A 26,611-nucleotide genomic window follows, 5' to 3' on the forward strand; every position below is an offset into this window, starting at 1 on the left:
TCTAAATTCACTAGATCTGGATTTTTATTCTGGTCGGCAACAAAACCGTGAAATATATAATAATTTAAAAAAAATCCTCAATCGCAAAGCTAAAGAAAATGAAATTGAAATGAAATATCTCCTTCCCCAAAAGAGTTCTTTCTCGGTCCACGACCCACAATTTCACCAAGTTTTGTGGAAATCCATTGAGCAGTTTTTGCATAATCTTGGATAAAAAAAAATGGATATAACAAAACAATCAAACAAACAAACAAATCAACCTAAAAACAAAGCATTGGACTGAGGTAAAAACAAAACCTCTCAGGTAATGAAAAGGTTTTTCCTCCTAAAGTTATTTTTTATTAGGTTTCATTTCATTTAGCAACAGAAAAGTATGCAACTTTTTTAAATGAGTGTTTATGAGAAATGAACATGATTAGAAAAAGGAGGATATCAAACAATGGGTCAAAATGATGAAGGATAAAAGACGTGTGTAGATCAATGCTGCAACACATCAACCAAGCATCATCACTTGTTTGTGGTGTAGACAGTGTGGGTGTTGAGATGTCGGTCGGTGTAAAGGCTGGTGTCATTTTGTAGTGCTGTGAACTTCAGAGTCACACAGTAAATAACGATCATGTATTGGCTTCCAACCTCTGTGTTAAACTCTCCTACATGCACAACTCTCGTGGAAGTTCACTGCTCCTTCAGACTTCATAACTTGAAATGTCATCGCTATTAGAAAATAAACTGTGGAGTCTATCTGGAGACCGAAAACTTAATCGTTCAACCTTTAGCCAAGTCGGACCAGAAACCTCATAAAATGCTCTGACGGAGAGGCCCTTTGAATCTCTGAGAGGTGTTCCAGCGTCGACTACATCAGTGCTGGACCCCGTGTGCTGCTGCTGAGAGCAACGCTTGATACAGCGCAGCGCCTCAGCGTGACCACAACGTGACTCAGCGCCGTCATCAAGTGTTGCTTGATGTGTCTTCTCGAAATATCAGCTAAAGAGCATTTTCACACATTTCTGCAGGTGGTGGCAGCTTCGTCTCTGAAGCCTTTTAAATTTCAAAACACATTATTTTTATTAAGTGTGAATCTGCCTCACGCCCTGAAGGTACATGATGCAGGGTCAAATTCCCTTCTTTTACCGTTTACCGTTGCAGCTTGCCTCCAAGCTATTGCCTGCCCTGTTTAGCTTAAATGCCAGTCTGTCCGCTATCAGTAATTGTGCTAATGGTGACCTGTTAATTATATTGTCTAACAGAAAATGGCAGCTGAATTCAATGCGTCAATGCAGCCGTTCATGATGGATAATGGGTGGTTTCTGAATAGGACTGTGTCAGTGTGAGGCAATAACGTCAAGCAGTTTGAATCTATAAAAGAACTAATTACTAAGAAAGAGACATTGGCTGCTGCACGGCTCTCTCACAATTGGGCCCCAGGCATCGTGTGGCTGTAGGCAGCCGGTTCGCCGCAGAATTGGTAATTTAAACGATAAGTTCCACACCTACCACATACATTATTTCATGGCCCCAGCTTTGAAACCGCAGCCCCCGGTCGCAAAGTAGGAATCGAAGATCTTTTGTGAGGACCTTTCAGAGCAGTTTAATTAGCCGAGACAACTTTAAATGTGGAGAGAAGGTAGAAGGCGAGCTCCACCAGTGGACCACACCAGCTTATTGTGAAAGGAGACATAACGATGTAGGGGAACACCGGACAATTTGGTGGAATGATTTATTTTCTCCATTTTCACGAATGTCAGCATTACAAAGGTCACCCTCTCAATACTGCCTCATGCTAATGCCACAAGTTGGCCCTATATGGGACGTTACACATATATCAGACAGTGAGTAAGAATGCTGCGCACATCATGAAGACACTTGGGCAGCGGAGAGGGGAAATGGAGAAGAGACAGGAGATAAATGATGAAGGGGCGGAGAAAATTTAAGAGAGACACCAAAGATTGAAAGAGCGAGATGGAGAAAGAGAGAGTCACCGGGAGAAAATTCTGCGAGGTGGAGGGAGGGGGGGGTACAAAGGTACACAGTATTCCTGGGTGAAACCATCATTACTATGAGCAATAGTAGCAGTCACTGGTCATTACCTTAGCCATCCACTGTCATAAGAGAATATTTTTCCTGCCTGCCCTGCATGTCAGGGGAGGCGGGAGGCGGGAGGCAGGCTCCTGCATGCTGAGTACGTCCTCCCTGCTCTCTCCCTCCCTGCGCTGGAGACCCGGGCCGCCGCTCGCTAGGTGGCTACTTCATCACCAGAGGAAGGGACCTGCCAATAGCTTCTGGACGGGATCAATAAGGTCTCTCAGCTCTTTCGTCCTCTTCATCCCTCTTTCTCCCCTTTTCATCCCTCATCCCAAAATGTGGAAATACGACGACAAAACGGGAGCTGTTTGTCCTCGTAAATCTGTCTAATGATTTTCTATACTGTAAGGTGAACTGCCCGAGATGACTCCCATTCACCGCGCGGCTCGTATGGAGTGTGTCAGTGAAACGGGGTGGGGGGGGAGAGCAGGTAGCGGCGAGTTTAGATTAGCCTTTTATAGTCGAGTGAGTTCTCAGGTTCTCTATCAGAGGGGGGGAGTGAGTGACGGGCCATTCTGCTCAGTGAATACTGTCATGATGTGGGCATTAAGACTCACCCCTGACAGAAAGGTTCACGGCGTTGCTGAATGAATGTGCATCGCAGAAGTCAAACTACCAGGCCGTGGCGGCTGTCTTCACAGAATGGCGACCCTCTTTTTTTCCCTCTCTCATTCGCCCTCTGCATCATTAATTGAAATCACCGCTTGTTGAAATAAGACGGCCACGGTTTTCTTTCGTCCATATGAAGGACTTCAAAGCACATTTAGATTATTTACACCGCAGCACTAATCATGTTTACAGAAAATACTTAAGTTGCTAAATATTGGATGTTTAAGCTGTGACTTTATGAGGTTTTCTATTCATCCGTGCCCATCTGAAAAAGAAGATGGTGAAGAAAGGCTGATATATTGGTTTGTGCTGCTGCTGCCTGTTTTAATGCTCTCCCCCAATATGCTGCGATGCCATAAAGATGATAGCAGTTTTTACTGAAAGTTTTCCAGGATTTACACTGTATTCAACCTTTAGTACCTGACACCGGGTATTAAAATGCTGATTTAAGGCTAGCGAGTGTGTAACTATATTAACATTACATTCGAACATTGCCAAAGGGAAGGCAGGGAATTTCAGCTCTCATTTTCTCTGCTGTGTTTGCCCACACTGGATTGGAATTGTGACTTCAAATATTATTCTGGGCTAATCCAATATTCTATTTGTATGGTTTGAAATTGAGTTTAAAATGTCAATATCACTTCAAAAGCAGAGACGTTAACTGAATTTATGCTTTGACTTGTGTTCTGTTAAGCACAATTCAAAGAGAGATGCATTTGTGGTATTGTTACAAGTTTTGCGACTGTGATTCTGGAAAATGGAAAATGAACAATTAAGTATGAGGCATTGTTTTAACTTATATTTCATATAGTAATCTCACGTTAAAGCTAAGGAATGATAAATCAAGGTAATAAGACAAGTTAGATGATAATCCTGAAATTCTTTTGAGCACGAACGCTGTAATTGGTGCTTGGTTGGCTTTGCAACAGGTAATAGTCTTTATTATTAAGTCATGTTGCTGAAAAATGTTTTACAAACAACATTAAGATCTATTTCCCCATTAACGTAAGGCACATGCAGCATTAATGTTGTTAGGTTAAATGTGATTAAGCAGCACAGCACAGCAGGACGGCAAGAATAATGATATTAATAAACTTAATTTATCGAGCACTTTTGAAAACAAAGTTACAAAGTGCTTTACAGGACACAGTAGAAAGCAATTTAAATGTCAAGCAATTATTAATCAAAAGAAGCCAAATATAAGAAAGAAGGAAGTGGGATAAGAACTGTAACATAAACTCATTTCACATTTCATTGTAGATGCAGGTTTGTAAAGCAGAGAAAGTTTGAAACTACTTAACAATTAATTATATTATCAGTAATTTAAGATAAATCATTAATAATTAAACATATTATAACATTGTTAGCATAAACTCAATGACAGATTACTGATTAATTTAGTTTTAGGTCTAGTGTTGCTTTGGTATTTCAGATTAAATGGAAGGGATTAACCAATCAGAGGCAGGTCTGATTCAGCACCTGATTGCGCTTCCTCAGTGATGTACGTCTCCGTAAACTGAAACTGGAACAACTGAATGTGGAAGTATACAGAGAGAGAGAATCAAATACAGTTTCAAAGCAAATTAATTATATTTTCATAATTAATATGTGTATCAGAATTAATTTCCAGAATAATGAATTCAATTTCAAATTATGCTATTCAAATTCATTTTTTTAGTCAATTGTTCAAATTCAAACATAAATGATTCAAATTCAGTTTCCAGTGACTCGTACTTCTGCTCATCTGAGCTGCAAAGGCTCATTCACCTTTTGTCTGGCGCCGAGTTCATGCAACAAACAGCGGGGCTCTGCAGAGGACCTCCGGCTGTGCCCCAGGCTGCTCAGGCTGTGCTAAGCTCTCTTTGTGTGTAATTAATATAAAACAGAATTAGTTTTGTAATAAATTGCTGGTATTTGAATAAGAAGTAATATATAACAGGGGTATTTGGTCTTCTTCCAACCTGGCCTACAGCAAAGAATAGGGAGCTATACAAAATCAATATTAAACACGAGCACAATCAGCGCAGGGCACCTTTTAAAAAACACAACGAGGTGAATGACAGTTATTAAAATTGACTTTGCTTCCAGCCATAAACGGTTTGCCAAGAATGTCCCTAACAAAAATCCATAGGACAGTTTCCATCACCTCAGGAGTTTAGCTCATTGATAATGGATATGAAAAGGATGAGTGATGGCGACTAACGACTTCATAAAACCCCTCATGGCAAAGGAGAGGACTGCGATTCCACTTAAAAGCATTATTCTTCTCATGCTTGAACCAGGGGAGAGGCCTGATTGTCTGTCTGAGCCGTGCCGGTCATGCTCCACGCTGTCAGAGCAAATGAAGTCAAACGAAGGCTTAATTACAGCGATAAGTTGTTGCCCTGCAGCTAAAAACATCTTATCACTAAACAGCTGGGAAGAATTTTCTATTACTTGATGGATGCATAATTGGGTTCGGGGTGAATGTTAAAGATCAGGGTCTTTTTTCTTAAAGTACAACAAGGGCCCCTGCTGTGTGTATTTTTTATTTTTTTTAACCTCCCGAAGGTGGGTGTGATTGTGGTGGCTGTTTTGTAATTTTACGTAATTTTACGACACAGCTTGTAACATCCATGTCAGTGAGCTTTTAAAAAATTCATTAACCACAGCTTCTGTCGGAGTTTGACATTATGGTTTTATCGGGTCACCGCAGTGCACGCTGTACAGTCGGAATGTGCCTCAACACTGTTTGATTCCCGGCTGATTTTACAGAGAGGCTTCGCTACACTGACCATTATCACGAGAAACTTAGTAACAAGATGTTGTGCCTTAAGCATCCTTTATTCAGTGTTGTTCTCTGCCGTACAGCATCTCTTTTTGTGAACCCGGCGAAGCCTGACGCTGTTCTGTAGAATATTGTTTCTGCTTCTTCCCTCTTCTAATTCCACAAGTCTCTGCCGGTCTGTATGGGACTCACGTATCTCGAGAACCGTTCATCTTATCAGCTTCACGCTTGACATGTGTATTGATAAGGGCCCAAGGAAGTGCAGTGTCGAATTTGGTGCGGTTTGGCAGCGCAATGTTTTCAATATTAATAGACAAGCAAACAGTGCCTTGTAGTCAGTGGGGGCGGGGCTTAAGAGTCAGTCAGTTGAGCATGTCTTCTCAGTCAGCAAAAATTTATGGCCGACCAGGTCATTTTGATAGTTTCATTATTTTTATTTTCCCACATCAGACTGACACAAACATCCGTGGGTGTCATGGGTGCTGATCTCCATCGTATGATCCCTTCCACTTTAGCAATTTGTCTAAAAAGCAAAAGCACAACATTCATTTCGTTGCTGATTTACAGAGCTTTTATTTTGAAGAGATGTGAATTTGGGTCTGAAGATTGTGTCGGTTACTTAACAGACCTCTGAAATAGTCGACGTGCCATGTATGAAAAAATGCAGAGTGATTAAGCCAATTCAGTTTCATTTTATGAAAGACATCGAGTCATTGGATCAAAAATCCTGTTGATCATGGACACACAGCGTTGCCGATAAACTAAGTAACAACCACCATTACCACGGCCCCAAGCAGGTTTACGACGGGCACTGCACTCGTTTTTAAAAATACACTATAGCGGAGGTTGCTGCTCAATAAAGACATGGAAGGAAGGTAAAGGTGATTGTTTGCTGAGTAAGTGGTAGTGTTGAACCCTCTCTTAAAGCTTTTAGAAGGTAATTGTTGTAATTAGATATACTGGGAGATCTGGAGTCCAGGAACCTTTCTCTCGACAGAACCTTAAAGAACGTGAATAGAGATGTGGGCGATACAAAGGAAACTGGGAAAAAAAGACAGAAAACATGTGCCTGCATATCTTTCAACATGCAAACAAGAAAAGTGCCTGCACTCGAATCTTGGAGGATTTGGGTAATTTTCTCCGTCGCCTCGCTCCTCTTCGCTCCTCTTCGCTCCTCTTCTCTCCGTTTTCATTGTCTGTTATTTCTTTTTCTCACTCTGTGCCTCTCTTTTTCCCATCTCAAACACACGCACAATCCCCGGCCACGGCAGATGTCAATAGCTATATGTGCTCAGAGAATGGCCGGTCGAGCTGCTCTGTCTTGTTATGGATGTCAATATTGATGGAGAGTGGAGATGCAGAAGTACACATGACGTATTGACTCGGCACATGTTCACAAATCTGATGCGGTTATATTTACTCAGTGGACAAATTATGATGAGAGGATCCCTCCAGTAATTCCCTGTCTGAGTTTAGTGATGCCTTTTCACCGTGTGCCAGTGAACATGTAGATATATATGCGCTTTGCTTTGGACTAGTTTTAATGAATTATTCCAACTTGTATAACTCGCATTCCACTTCTAGTTAATTAGCTTTACATATCTGACGTTATAGTGTCTTTTTATTTCTGATTTGTGACTCTTGTTTGATGATACGTCCCAAGGAGACATGAACAACACTGTACTCGAGCCAGTGAAAGGAGGCGCACACACACACACACACACACACACACACACACACACACACACACACACACACACACACACACACACACACACACACACACACACACACACACACACACACACACAAACATCCCTTCCTATTATCACCGCAGCATGAAGACAGCGTTTTATCAGCTTGCATTATCTTTGCCAAAGAATCCGAGCAGCGTGTTGATAAACAAAACGTAGTGTATCTATCGATTGGATCTACTGATTGGTTGTCCAGGCGTCGCAGTTTGGTGCCAACAGGTTTCAGATTTTCTCATTTGTAGCAGCGGGCCTCCAACCTCCTTCCTCACAACACCCTCCCTGTTGTTTCTGTTGGGATCAGAATGTGAAGCTATTACACACTGGAGGGTTTGTCTCAATCACACAGAATGGCTATGAATTTTAAATGCAGGATTAGGGGCCTACAGAGGAGCAGGCGCATGGGAGGGACTCAGTCAGTTGAGTGCTAATTTGATTTTTTTTTTATATATTTCTTTCTTACAAACAGCTCTGGCAACACAATGTTTGCAGGGAAGATGCAGTGTGCATGTTTTAGTCCGCCAACTGTTCCAAGGAAATCAAACTGCAGCAGGAACAAACACTCGCTCCAAAAGTAAATGATGTGACAGTGTCGAACATCATGTTTTCCACAAGAAAAAAAACACACCGCTCACAGGTTAGTTGGTAAGCTTATATCTAATACTGTGAAATTACTTACATACAAGATAAGACTACATATAAATCCAAGACATCCATTCAGTTTTAAATCAAGTGAAAGATAAAATGCTCAATGTGTGCGTTTTTTGAAAATTCAAGGCCAAAAAAAGAATCCATCTGTCCATTATCTATACCGCTTACACTTTGATGGTCGCGGGGGGGGGGGGGGGCTGGATCCAATCCCAGCTGACAGCGAGAGGCGGGGTACACCCTGGAGAGGACGTCAGGGCCAACATACAGAGACACGTCCACACTCATACGTAATCTGCATGTCTTTGGACTGTGGGAGAAAACCCACACAGACATGCACACACAAGCTGGGTTTCCAATTGGGAACCGTCGTGCCCCCGAGGCGACAGTGCTAACCACCGCACCTTGATAAACCAATCATGAACTGAATTTCCTTTCTGTATTTGCTGAGTGACAATAAATCATCGCTATCATTCTCTCTGTTTCAGGTAGAGACATGGACGACTTGTCTCCGTATGAACCTGTGGCACCAAACCGACACCCTGACGCGTTCCGCTTGGCCTCCATCTCATCAGGTATTGCCGGTTTGCTCTTCACTGAAAACGAGGTGGTTTATCATACGAGGGGAAATATGATGCAAATATTCGTCTTAGATTAAATGAAGGTTCCTTTGGGATAAAAAATAAAAACAATGCATTTGTCTGAAGTGTTGATCTCGGTGGCACATTCCACCAGCCAACCATCCCTGTCTTGCTACATATAATGGTCACTGTGGGCTTGTGAGGTAAAACATGTTCAGTCTATATTGATTTTGCTTTCAGTTTGATTTCCTCTTCGGTTTACTAATCAAACTGCCTAGCACTCAGCAGGGGAGCCATAGACCGCTCCTTCATTTACTGGTTATTAAACATCATAGTATCACTAATCAATGCAGATCTTATTATAGGCCACAGCTGCAATGGTTTATACGGTCCAGAGAAGCGAATCCTACAAAAGGTGTGATTGGACACAGGGATGACGCTCGTCCAGTGCCAGAGCTACAGGCTACAGTCACTTGAAGATTCAATTGTTTTCTTTCATCCTGCTCAAACAGAAATTTCCACAGGATGTTCTCTACCACTTTTTTTTGCTCTTTTCAGCCAGAAGCAATCCACGAACACTGAAGACAGCACATTTTCCTTTTCTCTTGGCTGATGTATCTTGTTTTGTCTTATAACTGGGAGGTTCAAGGAAGACACGCTTTTTGCATAATCCCCTTGGCTTGAAATCAGCAGTGTATCACAAAATGCGCTTGTTTGATATGTTGAAAGAAGAAGAGGGTACCAGAATAAATATGATAGTGTGCAGGCTTTGAGTACTTTGAAATTCTTTGAGCGATGATGGCAATCTGCCATTTGTCATTTAAAGTGCACGTTCGCACAGGGGGCGCATACGTCTGCCAGGGCTTCACAATCCGTACAAATTTGTTGTTTTAAAGATAGAGAATGTTTACAAGTTGCATCTGGATTTGTGATCTGCACCAAAATATTTGAAGACGGCGATTACGCTGATTTATGATTAGATCTTATTAGGGCTTTGTGCAAAGACAAAGTTTCAAGTGAGTGAGGCTCATGATCACTGAGTTGTGGCCATTTATCACGTTGCTATACTGCCAAATTAATTAAAGTAATGCAAATCACTCAGAGTTGACTTTGTACAGATCAACAGTTATGGCAGTTTATTTCAACAGAGCTTCAAGAAATATGCAACTAGTCACAAGAAAACTAGAATGTCACACAGTGGAGCACACTCCTCCGCCATGAAGGCGCAACAGTCACCTTATTACATTACATTACATTTAGCTGACGCTTTTATCCAAAGCGACTTACAATAAGTGCATTCAACCATGAGGGTACAAACCCAGAACAACAAGAATCAAGCAAGAACAATTTTCTTCAAGAAAGCCAAACTACAAAGTGCTATATGTAAGTGCCATATAAGTGCTACTTAATATATATATATATATATATAGTTTATTTTTATTTTTTATCCAAGGTATAGTCAGAACAGATGTGTCTTTAGTCTGCGGCAGAAGATGTGTCGACTTTCTGCTGTCCTCATGTCATTCGGGAGCTCGCTCCACCATTTAGGAGCCAGGACAGCAAAGAGATGTGATTATGTTGAGTGTTTAGCTCGCAGTGAGGGAGCAGCAAGCCGATTGGCAGATGAGAGCGGAGTGGACGGGCTGGGGTGAAACCACATTTAAATTCACCACATCCAGATTTTTTTGGGGATATGCTCCAAATTTCAAACACTCATAAATGTAAATCCCCTAAACATGACGGTTTTTTAAATCAACGAAAATGTTGAAAAACACCACGTTAAAGACAGTTAAAAAATATTCCCGGATCTCCGCCCTGATCCAGATCCACACCGAAAAGTAAAATGTAAATGGAACAGCTTTTGACTCTGCTGCCTATGACAGTTGGAGTTTTGTTTAAAAAGGCAAAGAGGTAATGATATCTAATCTACTGAGTGGGCCACATGGCTTTCATGGTACTGCCATACAGGCCAGTAGACAACTGTAACACAACTGTTCCTGGTCTCTCTCTCCCCTCTTTTCCACCCACTTCTCCTCTCTTCCCTATATTTCCCTGCTCACCCCAACCGGTCGAGGCAGATGGCCGCCCACACTGAGTCTGGTTCTGCTGGAGGTTTCTTCCAGTTAATGAGTTTTTCTCTCCACAGTCACCAAAGTGCCTCTTCTTTGTGGGAACTGTTGGGTTTCTCTATATATTTTAAGGACTCAACCTTAATATGTTGTAATTTGGCACTTAAAATTGAGCTGAATTGAATACCTTTCATTTTATTCATTTTTTAGCCATGGATTTTGTGTAGCACTTTGTAACCTTGTTTAGATAAGTGCTATACCAATAAATGTATTATTACTATATTATTATTATTATAAATGGGTTCCTTTTGAAGTTATGCTCCACCGCTCCACAAAATTTCATGGAAAACCTTTTTGTAAAAAATGCAGACAAAAATCTCCTTGGTGGCGGTAAAAATAAATCTGTTTTTAATCTTACAATGTTATGGATGAAAGCCGGTAAAGTTTGTTCATCCAGTTTCACACAAACTTCTCTGACCCATACCACCTTCTTCCACCGTGTTCTGTCGTAATCTGTTTCGAGGTTTTTGCATTATCCTGCTAGCTAACAGACAAACGCAGACAACATAACCTCCTTTGTGAACGTAGTTATGAGCAAAAACATTTATTGGACAAACGCTCCCCTCTGGTTGCCACAGTTTCCAAAATGTTATTGACATCTGTTTAGTTGGTTTGAGATGTAATGTAAATATAAAAGTAATTATAATAAAAAGTAAAAAAAGTAATTATTATCAAAATTACAGATGCTCACGTTCAGCCTACCAGCGTACGAGTACTTGAGCCTCGCTAAAACAAGGAGTGCAGTACAGTGCACCTACATATTAAGATATAACAGGGGACTCATTACTGTATCCATTTTTCCTCAACTGTTTCCTCCAGTCTCAGGAGGAATCGGTGAAATATTGAATTTGCACTCTGAAATCTGTTTAGCCCCAAGCTTTCCTCATTATTTATCATTTCTGAGGTCTGAGTAATTGATTGTGGCGCTGAGAGGAAACCGCAGGCAAACAGATAAGTAATTACGCAGTTGTTTTATGGAAATACTTCTCACTTCATTTACTTAACCATTTAAAAGTATTCATAATCACGTCTATAAATGTATAAACTGTATAGAGACCCGGGGAGTATATGATATCTGGTTGGTTGATGAGGACAGGGGAATGTATACTCTCCAAGAGCAAAGGTAGGAAATTGAAAAATAATCTCTCCTATTTTAAAAAGTTTTTGTCTGGGAGGAAGATAAGGGACAGAAGTTGTGATAGAACTGAAAAAAGAACTCTATTCTACAATAAGCACTCACACTCTGAAGTCGAAATGAAACAGAGCATATGGAGTCTGTGTTTCCGCCTTGTCCCAAGTGATACCTGCAAAACTATCTCAAACAGGGCTCTCCTTCTAATGGGTAGTTTTAGCCGCTCAGTGCTGGCAGAACTTCAGACTGGAAATTTGCATGCATTCTACACAAACACACACAAAGAGAAAATGAGCAGATTTAACCGCCCCTGGGATCCGTCCCTTAAATAAGGGCAATGGCATTTCTTCTCTTCCTCCTCTTTTCTTCTGCAACACTGATGACGGTAAGGCTAAGGAAGCTTCGTTAGAAACACCGGGAGGAGTTCTGCTCCTCTCGCCCTGGCTCGGGCCGGCGCTGTGCACCTGCATCAGCAGTGTTTCATCACCTCAGTGCTCGGCACCGTTGCATCGAGAGCTGACTACAGTGTCCTCGTTGACAGCAGTGGGCTTTTTTTCCCAGCAATTTCTCTGCTGTGATGGCAGTGTGGTGGCTCTCTCCCGAGCCCCCTGTTCCCTTTCTTCCGTGTGCCACACCTCTCACCACTGAAGGGTGATGGTGGGTTAGTTTGTTTTGTGCTGGGGGGACTGCCTGCAGAGGCACAAAAGCAACATAGTCTTACTATTATTTAATTTGAAAGTAGCAAGTTGAAGAAGCCAGCAAGAAGTTCTGGTTTTAATAAAACGATTTTGATGACAGATGAAGGCACAGGCTCTTTTGCAATGTAATCGGGCTTCATTATATGTGATGATGCAATGGAAAATATAATTTTGTTTTGTATGTATGCAAATCCCCCTTGATCGCAGGAGAGCCCACGCTGTCGTCCATCTTCAAAATCTCTTAAAGCTTTTAGGGCCTGCAGCAGAGATGAAGGTAGCACAACCACCTGCCCTGTGATTGGACTCTGCTTTGTGATTAGATCTTCCAGCGTCCAATCAGATACAGGAGTAAAAACAGGTTCAATCATCCAATGTAACACAGTGTGAGATGTTTGAGCACGGGGTTTCATATGTTTACCGGTTTTCCTCTTTGTGCCTGTACACAGATAAGCCTCGTCCAAACTCCTCTCCCTTGGCCCCACCCCTAGATATGAAGTGCCCTTTGCTGGGAGTGTCCCAAACAGAGCCACAAGGGAGAGGGCTCGAAAACCCTCCCCTAGGAATTGGGGCACCACTCGCTACGTCATCAGCAGCCAACAAACAGTTATTACAGTGACAATATCAACCAACATTATTATATTAACCACTGTTATCAACCAACAGTTACACATCTGACAACTGCAGGAGAGAGACAGATTGATCTATTGATCAATACACAGTCAGTGTGTTTACATCGGTTATTTCAAAGTTACGTTAGTCCTGTCCATAGAAACTTCTGCCCCACATTGAAAACATTATAACATGAGCTGGGAAGTTTTATTCAAACTTCATATACGGGACACAAGAGTTCTGACGGCGTGAATAGCGATTTTCTTGGAACGCTTGTAACATCGATTCAGTTAAATTTTCATTTGCTACTGGATTAAAATAAGATATTCCGCTGGATTAAAACATTTTTTATGAGCATTTTACCCGCAGTACATACTGTGTTGATTTGCTCCGTCCATTCGTAAAGCATTCGGGAATTTCTGTCCACCCCTTCGTTTTTAGGGGGGTCCTGCAGATAGGACGGTTGAAGAGGTGTTTAAAGGGCTAAATGGCCAGTACCCCTCCATCTCATAGAGAAATGGGTCAACACAACCCCTTCACAGCCACGCGCAATTACTATTACATTTCCTCGTACACATGCACATGCAGAGGTCAGGTAATCGCTGTGTGTCGTTCAGTCCTGTAACCTGTAACACTCTATTACCATGTCACCCTGTCAGTGTCAGGGCAGAGAGTACGGTTATCAGATAGATGATGGAGACGACAGATGAGAGAGAGCAGAGGTTACACAGGGTAAACATGGGAACAGGACAGCGCTGACAGCTGACTGGAAATGGAAGCGACCCTATGTCTATGAAATCCACCAAGAAGTGAATGGAAGTTGAAAGATTTAATAATACCACAAAAATAAACCTTTCAGCGACTGAGCAAGTGGCTCAGTGGGATGGAGACATATTACAAATCTTTGTCCGTTATAATCAGTATCTGAGCTGTTACACCATCAGAATGAAAAACACTTCAATGACAGGGGCAAAGAATATTGCAGCAAAAATAAAAGATGCATTAAGTGAACTTCACATGGCTGTTAAGCAACACAAAATCCACAATGTTAGAATTGTTTAAAAACATGAGCAACACAGCACAGTTCTTTTTGCAATACTGCTGATGCATATTCTTGGATTTCAATAGGTCCAGTCCAGTGCATTATGGCGGAATCAACTTAACATAAATAAATAAATAGCAGTAACGTATCTACTCGATTCCTGCGGTCGGTTTTTACTTGCAACCAGCATCACCACAGCACAAACAGCCCATTCCAAACAGGCAGGCTTACAACGGGCACTGCACTAGTCTAATCGAAAAGAAAGTTACAATAATCTATTTTAGCCTGCTCCTATTTATCCATGTGTAAAATATCTGGGCCAAAGTAAAAACTTGTACCACCAGCACCATTTCACTTTAGTCAAATTGTAACATTAACAGCGTTAAGCTCAGGTACAAGGGGAACATTTAGGCTTGGGAAAAGAAAAACACATGCAGGTAATTTTTTTTTTGTCACTGGAAGAATCTTAATCATCAAACGGTGCTGAATTGTGCTGAGTGAGACTTTCCCAGAGGAAATCTGTTGACAATCAGTTCTCTACACAGAACCCCTTTAGTTGCTGTAAAAGCTGAGCGCAATAAGCAATAATGCATAGCTTCCCTGTTCTAATCAATTTGGAGCAAACACTAGTGGGAATCTAACAAAATCAAACAAAAGATGAAGTGTGGTAGGGTGCTGCAGGAGGGCACATTTGTCTTGTTTACAGTCCCACACCTTGCGATGACAGGCACCTCCCTGCTCCACCAAGTTTGGTTAGATTTTGAAAAAATTAATCACCTTTGCTGCTTGATGTGGTACAAGTTTGTTTGATGCGGGCACAAAGCTGCAAGGCTGCAATTATTACATTAACCTGCTCATTATTTCCTCAGTTAATCAATTAATGAATCATTGGGTCCAGGAACATATCTGAAAATGGGGGAATAGCCCATCCATACTCCTCAGAGTGCAATTTGACTGTGCAAACCAACAATCCACTCGTAAAAGAAGTATTTTTAACCTGCGTGCAGGACCAGGACCCTGTGTTCGTGGAGCTGCAGTTACAATGCATCACCATTATCTTTTCCGTCTCAGGACAGAGAGGCTGTACAAGTCAATAGCCCTCTGTTCAAATCAATAAGACATCATGTATGAAGAATGTGGGCGAGAATCCAACCTTCACATTGCACCTAAACCCTTATCAAAGCCCTGAAGACTGACGTACAAGGTTGGGGCGTGAAAAGATATCACTGACTGTAATTGTTAATATGCTCCACGTGAAATGTATTCTGTTCTCCTGACCCAGCGCTGAGCTAATTAACTTATTAGGAACAGAGGGCAGCGTATAGAGTCCCTCATTCAGGGGTCCCTGCAGGAATTAAGTGTAACGTTCCTTAGTTAGACCTTCTAACTCTCCGCACTAAGCCTCTCACCTCTCAGCTCATTGTGCCCACCATCCAATTAAATCCAGAAAGCTCTTTCCTCTGCTGGGGGGAAGAGGACCAGTGCAAGAGCCGTGCTCAGCATGCTGTTGAAATGTTTGACATTTTCCCATTGTCCTCATAATAATTACTATTACTTAAGCAAACACCACCTCTTTTTCTTTGAATGCATACAGTAGTTTTCTTTGCTTATTTGGAGCCTGTCTGTATCTATGTGTCTGCTTGTTTGCACAAGATTGGTTTTGTGGATATGTCAGTGATTGTGCCTGCGTGTATTTGTCTTACTTTGTTTATGTGCTGCATTATTCAGTGTGAATTTTCTGATCAGTTTAGTTGTGCCTTAGATTGTCTTTCTGTGGGTCAGTAATGAGAGCGGTTGTTTACAGCTCACTTAACAGCCTCTCTTTGTAATAGTCAGCATTTATCTAACAAGTTTGAATTAAACAGCAGTGAATAACAGTTCTTGTATTAGGTTGTTAGTATGGTGAGCAGGGAGGGAGACAGGTTATTTTAGAACAGAGGACAAGATGGTGAATATCACTACAGATGAAAGTCGTCCACCCTACTTTGACAATAAGTTGACAACCACCAGCAGATCACCATCCGTTGTTAGGGACATTTCTTCAGTTGTGTACCTCAGTGTCATCGGGTGTTTCTGCCTTTTAGAATATAAGACCCCCTCTGCTAAGGCAGGCCCACAAGGCTGATCAGACCTGGGTGTGTGTCCCTAACATCTTGGGGCCCATTTGGGGTCTTTCCTCCTGATCCAGAGCAATTGGCTGCAGCATTCTGCAGTCCGTGATGTTTCTTTTATGGTCGAGCACAGGGCTTGTCCGTGTATTCCTCGCTCTTTGAACAACCTGATGGTGGATGTAGCAATAACACCCCTTGCTTTACAGCCATGTTGTTCTGCCTCAGATCTCCGCGTACTGACGCCTCTTTCTCTAATTCGCGTCATCAACAGCATCCTTCCAAGGTACTGTCAATTCTTGGAAGAAGACGACACGCAGGGTGTTGGACCAGAGTACCAGGTCGGGTCTTAGGGTGGTGGTGGTGGTGACAATTTGTGATGGGACCATAAGCCGATGGTCTGCAAACACCAGTCTCCAGCTTGCTCCAACTGACCACTCCTGGTCAGTGGAGGAGGCCCTCTCTGTCCCTGTTCTCTTCCTCCAACAAATCTATCCTTGGAACTGCACACAGTGTTCTGGAGGACAAAGGATTGGTAGCAGTTTGGTTATTAATATATTTTGTAGGTTCAGGTAGATTATATATCAATATGTTGTGCATTATTGCGTGTGACGGCTGAAGGAGATGAACAGGGTGCATGAGGGGGAAACTGCGGATGCTCAGGCTTTGAATTTCACCAGATGAAGCACAACTTGAAGGGCGGATGCTCACAAACAGCTCAGGCGTGTGTTTACAGCAATGTAAGGGTTAGTCTTTCGCTCAGGGCTTTTCCCACCTTTACTCTCGCATACAAATATTAAGTCTTCTCTCGTCATGTCAATCTCCCCTTTGTTCTCTCTCATCTGCATGCCGGCTCATTTTTCCAGCGATTATTCCAAAATTCAGCTGAACCCCGAGAACAGAAGACTTTGTGAACTGTGACGGTCCTCCTCTCTGATGGGGCCCACATCTGACTTGCTCAGTGAGGCTCCAGGAGAGGATGCTGTAGATCCTGCGCACTCTCCTCTTCGCCTCTGGAAGCCTTGCTGCGACACAGAGTACAGAGCTAATGACTGATGAGCCCTTTGACACGGAAATGCTTGACATGCTCCTCAGGGTCCAGACTAAAGACTTCCCTAACAAGCTCTCGCACACTCACCCAGGGCCGTATTAAATCCAAACTCTGGCACCTTTCCTAATTACTGAGAACATACCCGCAGCCAAGAACCTCTTCCTAACCTGGACTGAACTCCCCTCTCTGCAGCGCCGAGTCCCTCGAGTATGGGATGATATATGAAATGCAGAATTCAAATTAGGCTGACGGAGAGCAATTACAGGGGAAGTATAGGATCCCTTACTCTTTGGGAAAAAAAAGCATCAAAATCGAGATATGGTGTATGTGAACGTTTTATCCACTTCCCCTCATTCATACGTGCTTTGTCCACATCCCTCACCTCTCCCTTTCTCTTTTTATTATTCCTCTCTATTATGGCTGTGTATGGCTGTGTTTTCTCTCACGAGAACACAGGTCTTAGGAAACTCTCGGTTTCTCTCCATCTGTCTCACTATAGGCGTCTCCTATCTCACATCTTACCCCTTCTGCTTCCCTCTCGCTTCTTTCTCCTCATTTCCTTCCGTCCCTCTGTCTTCCCCCCGTGCGTGCTATGAGTGCGGAAAGAATAGACCGTTATATCCACTACATTGCTATCAGTGGGGTCTAATTTATGGCGGCCATAAAGCAGAGAGCCCTATTAAAAGCCTATTTACAGTCAAGCGGCAGGATCACCGAAAGCAATGACAGTGCTTCAACTGTTGTGAACATCAACTAAATGTTATGAGACCACTTTTAACTGTGCACACGCGGCATTTGTGAGTAAACAACATGAGACAATTTAATTATCCGATGTGAATTTATTTGTTGGGCTACTTGATTAACTTAATGTAAAGTCACGTTGCACACGTAAAAAAAAAAAAAGGTCTGCAAACATTTATTCTGCGGCGACAGAGGAAAAAAAGCATTATTTGTGATTTTTCATGCACCTAACGCCACTGATTATTCAGTGTTTATAGCATCCATTAATCAATCAGTGCACCCACTCGTCTATCTGTCCATTCAGTCGGTCGATACCTCACTTGCTCATTGGCACAACAGCCAGCAAGGTAAGTTAATAGATATGTGCAGACGATTGTGATGCCGAGAGCTGTTGATTGCGTGGCTGATGGGCTGGGCTAATTATTCCGAGCAAGAGCCGCACATCTTTCCTGAATTAGTCTGGATTAATTGAAAGCTCTCCAGCATGTCCCTGTAAGTGTCTGTTCAATCTGTTAGTCTGTGTCCTCTCATGCCATCTCTCTATCTGCCATGATCAGCCGCTGCAATCAACTAGTCTCCTCGCCCCTCTTAAAGCCTTATCCATTTTTATACGTCTAATATCATTAGCTTATCAACCCCTCTCTCCTCGCATTATAGCGGAATATGTTTGCTGAAAACCTCCATTGTAATGCACTTGGAAAATCAATTAGAACTCTGTAACGCAGTGCTGCACATTTCTCCACCCATCTCCACCTCTTTGCGTCCTCCCTCCACTCCTCCATGCTCTCGCTATCATCCCACTCGTGTGCAAGCACGTCGGAGCCATCAAGCGGGCTTTGTGTCTTATGTACGCCCCAGGACATCTTTTTGGGTTGAGCACCAAATTCAATCTCAGCTCCCCAATCAGAAGTAGTAAAAACCCATCCTCCGCTGCAGCCTCAAAAAAATGGCTTCAGCCCTGCTTGCTCGGATAAATCTTAGTAGCTCATCCTTCTCCTATTTTCTTTCCATCCTGGACCCCCCAGTGGCCCATATTAGAGCCTGCAGATGGCCAGGGGAGATTTAGGAACTGCAATCCATCAATGTAATGTAGCCTGAACTACTGGACAACCGCCCTGCTAACCTCTCCTCCAGCTGGACTGCACCGCCCCTGCTTCGGGCCCGTTTCAGCCAAGCTTGGCCCACTTACTGTAAAACTTTGGCCCTGCAGCGGCCTCTTCATGCCCAGTCCCAAAGTCACTACTCTTTTTTTGATCCTCGCTGTAATCACAGATCAACCAAGCTGCTCCTACACTTGAAGAGTTTGGCTAATTGTCTTGCATCCCGTCTGTAAGGTTTGACGTCTGTTGCTGTTGCGTACATTTTCACTTACTAACATTAACGGGACTGAGTATACAATGTTCCCAGACATCTGTTGTGGACTGTTTGTACCCTCCCAAGTTTCATTTGATAAAACAATCATCTTATAAAAGTCACAAGTTCATTAAATGCTCTTAAGGTTTGAATAAAAAGGGGGAACGGTGCACCTACATCTGTTCGACATGTCTCTCAACACCCTGCTTGTTTATCAGAGCGCCTGCTACATTTAACCTTGATATAGCTCAACGAAAAGCCTCCTGGAGAGCTAGATTAAGTGTGCTCTCTTCCCTCTATGATGAATTCTGGATACTCTACTTCTGCCATTGTTCAGTGGCAGTGGGTTTCGTTTTATCCGGCGTGATCTCAAACCACAAAATCATTGATTTGGGGAGTTTGCTTGTTATTTTCCCCCTCTGTTGCTATGTGTTTCAAGCGTGGCCATTTCTACGATTGATAAGAGGCAATGCACCATTTGGAAACAGTACAGCATCTCTAGCGGACCCTCAACCCCTTAAAATAAATCGTCCCCTTCTTGTTTCAGGCTGTCTGATAGACACTGAGTGAGATTGGTTCCGTTGAATAAGAGATGAATCTCGCAGCGTGTCACCATGCCGCTACGACCTCTGAAATATCATTATCTACAGGGTAGGGAGGTTAACTTCGCTAATATAGCCTGAATACAAGAGAGGAGTACCACAACTGAACATGATCCTGCTTTATTGCCGATACATCTCTGGAAAAGGTGCAAGGTTTTTTTTCTGCTGCTGCTATATGCAGTATCTCAGAACAACAAAACACACAATCAGATTTCCACAAATATGATGTGCAGCCTAAGGGATAATTGCAATGTCTCAGTCTGTGATTACACAGAAAAAAAAATGTGACAACTTAATCTTGTACTTGAAGTACAGCGTGGACTCTTGCTAAATCCTTAGGCTTAACATGTTTTGGGCAGATGATACAGTATTTAGTGTTGTTTTCCACTGTCCAGTATTCACATCAATGTGCTGTCTCATCAGTATTTTCCTGCAGTACTGTACGTTATGTCCATTAGGATAATCAAAATATCTTGTTTAGTTCATTGAGAGTCAAATCACAAAAACCTTAGATTAAATCGAATGTGTATTTTATCAATGTAAAATTGAACACATTGGATGACAACTTGCAAATGTCCTAATATTATGATAATCACATCATAATATCACCTGGAAATGAATCATGTATTAACATCCAATTTGGAATCACGGCCTAATTCATTCATATTTCACTCAAGCTCTGAAACGGACTGAATCAATAATTCAGTTAGAGTGGATTTGAACTAGCTGCAGGCGTCTCTCCAGAGAAGCACAGATGATATTGAAAAGTCTCCTTCATTGTTCAAGTTTAACATTTGCAATGAATTCCCAAGACGGGAGACGAGGCGCAGGGATTTATTTTCTATTTGTTGATCACACTGCAGCTGAGCCCACTGTAAACTACATAAGGTTGGTGATGTTGAGCATCAATGAAACGATTTTTATTCCTGTCTTGTAATCGATCCAGGTTGTGTTTGCTTAAATACTAACTCTGAAATCCACCGGACTATTTCAAGTGTATGTGCCAAGATAGTGATATCTAACCCTTATCCCTTGTATTTCACTGAAGTTACTGAGTTGTCTTCTCTGTATCCAATGTCAGGCATGCTCACAGTGGCACCAAAAGGTTTCCACTGCCCCGACGCCGAGAGAAACTGCAACCACTGTCTGGATGCGGCCAAGGCCTGCAACCTCAACAACAGCTGCAAGAAGCAACGCTCGTCCTACATCGCGACCTGCAGCAAGGAGGACCCCAACAAGGGCGAAACCTGCAGCAAGAAGCGCTGCCACAAAGCGCTGAGGATGTTCCTGGACCGCGTGCCAACCGAGTTCAGCCACCGTCTGCTCTTCTGCCCCTGCCAGACCGTGGGCTGCGCTGAGCGACGCAGGCAGACAATCGTGCCCGACTGCTCCTACAAAGACAAGGAGAAGCCCAACTGCCTGGAGCTACGCAGGGTCTGCCGCCAGGACTCGCTCTGCAGGTGAAGTAGAGGGTGTTAGGGGCAGAGAAAGAGAAAGTGTTCTGTGCTGTGTGTGAGGAGCGGCCGGGCAAACATTCATTTTATGTGTGTTCATGTCAGTTTTTTCGGTTTGATCAACAGAGTTTTGTGCTGCCGCCAGACACATCTGAAGATTCATTATCTTCTTATATTCTTGGAAATATTAGAGAAAGAAAATTGAATTTGTGCATTATAGAGAGTTCCTGTTTTGATGGAAATTTCGCTGCTCCCATGGCATCCAAAAGTTTTTATTTCTCTGCTGTAACTTTGCCAGCAAAGTAATTAGAGTTTCAGGGAAGCTGCTGCTATTAGACGCAGGAGGAAGATGTGAGGCTAAGTTGAAGGGACAACGCTCAATTAAGCCGAACAAAACATTAGTGGATCACTTTGGCTGCATGGGGCCTCTATTGGATTCAAGCGGCCAGATTCAATTCACACCTACCCAGCCGTGACATGTTTCTTTGTGTTAGTGCCGCCCAGAGCAGGTGAAACACAGCAGTTGCAGTGTGAGCCTGATCAGCTGTCAGGATCTTTTTACCCCTGGAACCATGTGCTGCGTCTGGTCCTCGATAGGAAACACATCCAAGCAGTCTGGGGAGAAACGCACTGCGTTCATTAGTCTAACAGCACACAAATGTGAGACATTTGAATTAATTCTAAGCATTTAAAAGCTCATTTATGAGCCTAATGGTGTTCGACCAAGTGTTAGACCCTCGGAAGCTGTCTGCTAAAAATAATACTCATGATGTGAGACTTATCAGCAGGGTAAACTTTTGGCTACTTTTTCCATTTCCCAGTGTAACAGATGATTAGGCAGCTGATACAAGTCAGCGACAATCAGAGACGGGACAGAGTTTGTGGGTTTAAAACATTTAGCAGCTGTTGCTGTGGCAGACACGAAAACCAATACGATTCATCAACTCAGTTCTCGTGCCCTAATATTAATAATGTGTTGCACAATGTGATTAATAGCCAGACAAGGGACTAATGTAAGTGTGAACATTTTTTTTATCATTTTGTTTCACTTGCTCTATTTTAACTACCCAATCAATTGTTCTGTTGGAGGTAGCATGATTGACACCAGTTCAAATCAGGCTAAATAACTATATAACGCTTCCTTGTGACTGGTATTTCTGTGGTACATCCCATTCCTCCTGTTTCCATGGAGGTGAGCAGCTTCTGAAGCTGAGCATAATGGTGAAAACCCAATTCCTCTCCCCCGACACTAAATCCAACCACTGCGCTGCTAAAGTAGGGAAACTATTGCCTCTCCTCCGATTTATGGTTGTCTTGATAATTACCTGCTTGCCTGCACTGTGTAATCTGTTTTCAGGCTGAGCTGCTTTCTTTGACCTTTAGACCCTCGGTTGTCTGCTGTGCTCCTCCTGATGAAATAGAACGTTAAAGCTCATTATCTGTGGCTTTGTAATGCCCCACTGAGGTCAACAGCTCGATGAGCGCATGCACTACGTACAGTACGGACACATGCTGGCCAGAGCACCAACAGGCCAAAAACCATTAAGCAGTCACACGTGCAAACGCACAATCGCTCTACACACAACCCCAACGAGCTTGAACGTGACTCTAATAACCCAGTGTTTCAGTGCTGCACTCGCCCGCAGTGAATAAGTGCCACCATGCAAGCGAATGTCGCTACAACTTAATTAAAGTCAGTGCTGGACTGAGGGTGTTCTCTGACAGGTGATGTTATCCTGCCCAGAGGTGTCTGCAGTCACCGCCATCACCACGTGACATATTCCTTCTTGTCCTCTGTCGGGCCCTGGAAGAAACACTGATTCTCCGATTCATTTGATTGGATCATTTACGAGATATCGCAGTAACCAGCACACTGTTCTCTTAATTGACTCTGCACCTTCAGTGTGTTATAAAAGCAAATTGAATTTAAAGCTCATTTGTCATGCTAATGGAGACAAAGTCCACAGATTAGGGTTTTGTTTTGTGCAACCTCTGTGAAAAACAGCTCGACAAAGAGCCCTCCCCCAACTTTTTAAACACGCAAGTCACAGCACCGCTCAAGTACAACACCAGGGGAAACTTTCCCTGGCTCTGTTCTCCAAGAGATGCATTGATAAAAGCAGGAGGAGATCATTCAACGACAGGCCTCAGTCCCCTGGGGATGCTTGTCTGACTCTTAATCCAACAGGGAATACCCAGCTTGCCTGAACCCTTTTTTCATTTTAAAACATGGGACGGCTCGAGGAAGAGAAGGAGGGAGAGATAATGAGACATAGCGAGAGGGAGGGGAGCGAGGGATGGTCACACAATCGATGTGGGCCGTAAAGCTACTGCAGCAGGTTGGAGGTCAGTGGTTCGGTCACACAGTTATGGATCAGCAGACTCTGCTGGCCATCTCAAACACAAGCCTCCCTCCCTGCAACACATTCCGATGAATAACGGGTCAGGGCTCGAAACACGGCCTAGTCAAAACGGATTTAAAAATGCACACTCGCCTATTTCATTATTTATTTCAGACTTCAAAAGGCCAGTAGTTCGTTGCTTTTCACTGTAAAACTGCCTGAAAATACTTTTCGGACTGACACCGTGAGCACGCAGGATGCCAGATTGGCTGTGGATTCACTTTTAGAGACTGTGTAGATTTTTCCAGGTGGAGTCCAGAGCTCAATCAAAGAAAAAATAAATATTTGAAAGGATTTCAAATGTATAATTTTGGCTTGGGCTTAGGTGGCATATTGCACTGGAAGATTTCATTATCGTTTTAGTCTGCGTGCAGGCAATTGTTGACATACTCTGGAGATCTAGGGACTGTGGTTGGACAGAGAACAAGTGTTAAATGGAGCATCTCTTCTTCCTTACACCTGGTTCTTCGTCTGCTGCAGTTATTATATGTTTTCTTTCTGTAATCCTGCACAAACAGAGACAAACAGACGACCCTGTGTTTCTTAATGTTCTCTGACTTTCATCACTTCCTCTCCTCTCCTCTCCTCTCCTCTCCTCTCCTCTCCTCTCCTCTCCTCCCCTCTCCTCTCCACTTCCTATCCTCTCCTCTAATCTCCTGTCCTCTTCCTCTTGTCTCCACTCGTCTCCCTCTTCTCCCTTCCTCTCCCTCTCATCTCCTCTCATCGTCCTCTCTGCTTCTCCACTCCTCTGTTCTCACCATCTTTCCAATGGATACAACATCTATTCATTAGGGACTGAGTCCACACTGTGACAATAGGCTATATTTGGATCTGCCGTTTTTGGCTTAGTATAGTTTGAGTATGTGTGTGTCCATGTATAAAAATGCAAGCAGAGAAAGTCCCTATACATCTCCATGTCAGTTCGTCCAGCACAAGCCCAGTGCAGCCGAACCCAGAGAGCATTGAGTTGTATACATGTACTGTATTGATTGTCGGTGGGATCAATGCAGCATTTCTATCTTTGATTTATATCTCCTGGTCTCTGGGCTCACTGGGTGCTTTTTGATTGAGTTCTTTGGCCACTGGTTTTCAAAGTGGGGTGCTGAGAGACAATCGATCTCTGTACAGGTATAACCTGACCCAGTTTAGGAGATGTAGCCTACCAGGCCCCCTTTGCTTACATAAAACTCAGAGTACTGAACTCTCTCTCAGCAGATCCACACTTACACACACACACACACACACACACACACACACACACACACACACAAACACACTGCCCTAAATCAAAAGTCGAGTCTCTTGGACCTGAGAAATCAAACCTTCACTAAGGGGGAACAGTATAAGGAGAATAAGTGCCCAGATGGCATCACCCTGTGGCCTCTCAGACAAAGCTTGTAGAAATCCGGATGATATTTCACTTTTGTCATCAGTTTTTCTCACTTTCACTTTCACTCTCACATGCACACTTGCAATTTTGCAGTCTTGTGAACATGAAGCCTCTTAATGTATTCCTTGGTCTCTAATTCCTCCCTAACCACCTGTTCACACATACGGTCAGTTCTCTGTGGTAAACTGCAACTTTAATGAGCAACACAGACTAAGATAAGGAAAAAAAGCTGCATCGGAATAGATTGCTCAATATATTTAGTGTGAATAGAAAATAAGATCATAATGTGTATGTAACAATGCAAATTCAACCTCCTATGTTAAATCTGTATATGTGAACGAGGTGTCAACAATCAGAAGCAAATGTCACAACTTTTACGCGGATTAATCCGATTTTCCTTACATTTTCCTGTTTATTATTTCATGCTGCATAAAATCTACATATTTGTATCTTTCTCTAAGATGAGAGGAGTGAGAATTAACTATAACAGTAAATTGCAGATCAAAAACCAATACAGTGAGCTGAGAGACACTAAAAAGCTCTGCAGACTCTGGTTGGTGTCGTCGAAGCAGTAGATTATTTGGAGGGGGATAATGGGGGATGCCATCTCCTTAAAACTGAAATGACCAAAAATCTGTCCCGCTTAATAACCTGTCAATTTCTCCATCCCCTCTCATCAATAACCTCCATTCCCTATGAGATAGAGAGTGCTGCGCGTGCATTTAGAGAATTTGTATGTGCAGGTGAGCATCCAATAATGCTGCTAACTAAATCACAGGACCCGCAGTTTAGTTTTGAATGTTGGAACTGAATGACATCGAAAAGAACAGGAGGAGAAAGCTCTTTGTCTCTGTCTCCCGTCACAAACACACTGACCGTCTGTCAGCCTGACCATCAGCAGCACCGGGAGAAATCCTACCCAGTTTGGTGGCTGGTAAAACATCCATAAAGATTTTACACCGTCTTCGGCAGGCATGCAGGTAGAAACCTCTTTCGCTGTGCACATTCACAAAACATGCATACAATTCTCGACTGCAAGGGTGTCATCGCCAACTGAGGTGGATATGCGTGTTGTGTGTTGGTGACCAACCCGCCTGGTAAAAATTAAGTGTATCACATGTGAAACGTACGACTGAAAGATGCAGCTGAATCACCTACTGCCGAGGAAAAAATCTTAAAACAGCCTTCAGATGAAGCAAGGCCTGATCAAAACGACCTCTCATGTTACCCAGATCCCGATGGTCCTTACAATGACGGAAGCATAAAGTCCCACACACATGAAACAGCTACAGCTACTAAAAGGTCTGTTTCTGTCTCCCTGCTCTTCATACAAGCCATCAAACTGAAGTGTCTTTTCTGGTCGTGTTTATCTCTGGTTGTGCAAGCAAAGCATGTGTCAATCTGTGACCTTTTCCCCACACATATGTTACGTGCCTTGGCTTTGGTGGAGACGTTATGGGCT

General features: G+C 42.9%; 1 protein-coding gene across 1 annotated transcript in view; it reads left to right on the plus strand.

The window, feature by feature from the left end:
* The window catches only part of LOC117767458 (GDNF family receptor alpha-2-like), a 53,884-nt gene that overhangs the window by 6,299 nt on the left and 20,974 nt on the right, over positions 1–26,611 (plus strand). The window contains exons 3-4 of the mRNA XM_034595101.1: positions 8,346–8,432; positions 20,985–21,363. Of these exons, the coding sequence (XP_034450992.1) occupies positions 8,346–8,432; positions 20,985–21,363 (466 nt within the window). The remainder of the gene's footprint in view (positions 1–8,345; positions 8,433–20,984; positions 21,364–26,611) is intronic.

Source organism: Hippoglossus hippoglossus, chromosome 9 (genome assembly GCF_009819705.1).
Source record: "Hippoglossus hippoglossus isolate fHipHip1 chromosome 9, fHipHip1.pri, whole genome shotgun sequence".
Lineage (NCBI taxonomy): Eukaryota > Metazoa > Chordata > Actinopteri > Pleuronectiformes > Pleuronectidae > Hippoglossus > Hippoglossus hippoglossus.